At 35.4% G+C, this 3,301-nt stretch overlaps 1 protein-coding gene across 1 annotated transcript in view; it reads left to right on the forward strand.

Moving 5' to 3' along the window:
- PRRC1 (proline rich coiled-coil 1) overlaps positions 1–3,301 on the forward strand; it is a 36,483-nt gene that overhangs the window by 1,773 nt on the left and 31,409 nt on the right. The window contains exon 2 of the mRNA XM_006913340.3: positions 2,849–2,974. Coding sequence (XP_006913402.1) covers positions 2,869–2,974 — 106 coding nt within the window. The 5' untranslated portion in view covers positions 2,849–2,868. The remainder of the gene's footprint in view (positions 1–2,848; positions 2,975–3,301) is intronic.

Below are 3,301 nucleotides of genomic sequence, written 5' to 3' on the forward strand. Positions count from 1 at the left end.
CTACATTCGTCTCCAGTTTGGCAAATCGTTAAATTTTTCAGATATCATCCTTTTTGGTGTCTCTGCACACTTTGATACTGTTGCCTGTGCCTGCCTTGAAACACTCTGGCTTTTGGACTCCACAGTCTTCAAGTTTTCTTTCTGGTCATCTCTCATTCTTCTCTGCTAGCTTGTCTTCTGCCTGGTTATTCAGAAATTGGTTGGGTCATCTCTTTTCATTTGGTATTCTCTTCTTAACCTATCTCAGAGCATGACTTTAGAGACTATCAGTAAATGCAAAAGACCCACACTTATGTGGTTTCTAAGCTGCAGACCAAGTCATTGCCTTTCCTTGGATGGTTCAAGGGGGTTAACTTGGCATGTCCAATATTAAACACTACATACCACCCTTCCCCCAAATCAAACACCTTGACCTTTTTAATGTTCTCTTAGCGAATGGCACTACCATCTATCCAGTTGTCCAAGTCATGCCTCTCTTCCTCATTGCTCCCATATCCAGTCTGTCACTGAATCTAACCACCTAAGCATTTCTTGAATCTGTGCTTCTCTATCTCCAGTATCATCACCTTAATCTAGGCCAAAGTTTCTCAACCTTGGCATTATTGATGTTTGGGGCCAGATAATTTTTTCTTGTGGTGGCCGTCCTGTGTTGTAGGATTTTTAGCAGAATCCTCAGTCTTTACCTAGTAGATACTAGTAGTACTCCTCTAGTTTTGACAACCAAAAATGTCTCCAGGCATTGCCAAATGACCCTTAGGAGACAGGTACCCTCTTTCCCCACATCCCTAAAAGTCCAGGGTGTTATCACTTTCTATGTGAACTACTTCTGCGTCCTGCTTAATAGTCTCTGCATTTACTCTGACTACTGACTACCGTATGGCCCAATCTGCATATTGTCATGAAAAGAATCTTTTCAAAACACAAATGTAAATTGACAAAAGCTGGAATCAGCCTAAATGTTTTTCAACAGATTAATGGATAAACGGTGGTACATCTATAAACTGGAGTACTCTTCAGCAATAAGAAAGAACTAACTATTGATACATCCAACAACTTGATGGATTTGAAGGGTGTTATGCTGAATGAAAAAAAGCCAATCTCAATAGGTTTATGTTGTGTATGATTCTATTGTAACATTCACGAAATGAGAAAACATTAGAGAATATTTGGTTGCCAGGGCTTGTGGTTGGTGGTAAGGTGTGATAAAGGAGCAGCATCAGGGAATTTCTTGAGGGTGGTGGAACACTTGTGTCCTGATCGTGATGGTGGTTACATGAGTTGTTACATATGATGAGACTTTATAGAACATAGGACTACACATACACGTGCACACGTGCACAAATATAAAAACAGGCGAAGTCCTAATAAAGTCTGTATTTTAGTTACTAGTATTGTACCAATGTTAATTTTCTGGGTTTGATTCATTGTGCTATAGTTATATAAGATACTGTTATTGGGAGAAGCTGGGTTAAGGGTACTTATGAACTCTGTACTATTTTTGTATCTTTTTGTCAATATAAAATTTCTTCAAAAAAGTTAAAAGACAAAACAAAAGAAAGGTCACTTCCAGCCTAAATGCCCCATAATGACGTCATGTTCTTGAGAAAAAACAACTCCTTAGCCTGGCTTATAAAGCTCAACACAGTCTGGACTCCTGCCTGTGTCTCTAGGTCCATTTTTCTTTTCTGTTCCTTGCAACATGGGTTTTCTTGAATGTGTCTTGTTCCTTCTACTTTATAGGGTCTTTATACTTTTTGTACATTCACTTTTTCTAGAATCTGCCCTCCTTACTGCCTTTCCCTCGCCTAATTAAATTCTGCACATCCTTCACATCTCAGTTTATATGTGACTTCCTGACAGATCCTTCCCAGACCTTCAAGTCAAAAATCATATTGCAAAAAAAAGAAAAGAAAAGAAAATCAAACATGTCAAACATCTGTGTTCTTATGCTTAGAGCACATAATCCAGGCTATAATTCATTCTACATAAATGTTATTCTTTGATTATCTCCTGTACTGAAGTGTAAGTATCTTGTTTTTGCTTTCATTATATTTCCAGAGGCATCAGTACAGTGCTTGGCACGTAGTTGACCTTCACTGAATGTTAAATGAGTAAAAACATCAACAACATATTTGGTATATTTAAAAGTTTTGAGTTTATACTAGAGACAGGCTTGAAAGTGTATAATTTTTAAAGGTATTCTCTCATTTTTTATAATCTGTTGTCATCTGTTAGGACCCTGCTATCTAGTGGCATTTTTGCTCTAGTTAACTTTTCTAAAACCTGAGACATATCATTCAGCCATTACTGGGTATGTTTTAGAATATGAACTAGGAAAACCAAGAATTGAGTATTTTTTATTATTTTTTAATGTTAACAAGAGGAGTAGCCCACATACAAAGCTTTATGGGGAGAGAGGAAGCGTTTCAAAAACTTCAATAATTTATTTTTATTTTAAATGTAATAATGACTGGAACCTAGATAGAAATCTAATATTCATATGACAAATTAAATTAGTAATTTATTATTTAAATTTTTACTAATATAATTTACTGCTTATATAATAGTATATATTATTTACCAGTATATTGGATGATTAGTTATATAGTGAGCATAAAATTTTTTTCTAATTATAAAGTACGTGTATGAAATGCTTACATATTTAATATTCTCACAGACTTAGGAATTTTGACAGACCCTTCATCTGGAAATAAATGGCATTATAAACATTAAGACAGACATCCATCCTTTAATGATTATTCAATGAAATTATTCTCTCACTATACAAGCCTTAAAAATATACTTTTGGCTACTGTGTAATACTTAGTACATTTTTATATTTTTACAGTACACCATAATTGAAGAAAAATGATGGAAGAGAGTGGAATAGAGACAACACCACCTGGAACTCCTCCACCAAATCTTGCTGGACTGGCTGCTGCTGCTGCATTGTCTTCCACCCCACTTCCTTTAGGTACATGGAGTTGTCTAGTGTCTAGCATCTAGTGTGTTTTGAAGATAATAAAGAGACTTTTACCTTTTTTCAGAGTTAGTTAAAAAGAGAATGCGTATTTTAAAACATCTCTGGTCTTTGCCAAGATGAAGGGAAATAGGTCTTTTTTTATTTAGGCCCAAAGACAGGAAACATGTATGTTTTGCTATATAAAGGTACCTTATTTTCATATTGACGATAAATCATATGACAAAAATATACTAAAAAGTTTTGTCTCATGTTCTGTGACTCTGTGTGGTGATTAATCTGACCAAAGTAGTTGGACCTTCAGTGTGTATATTATGCTCA

Source organism: Pteropus alecto, unplaced genomic scaffold, assembly GCF_000325575.1.
Source record: "Pteropus alecto unplaced genomic scaffold, ASM32557v1 scaffold20, whole genome shotgun sequence".
NCBI lineage: Eukaryota > Metazoa > Chordata > Mammalia > Chiroptera > Pteropodidae > Pteropus > Pteropus alecto.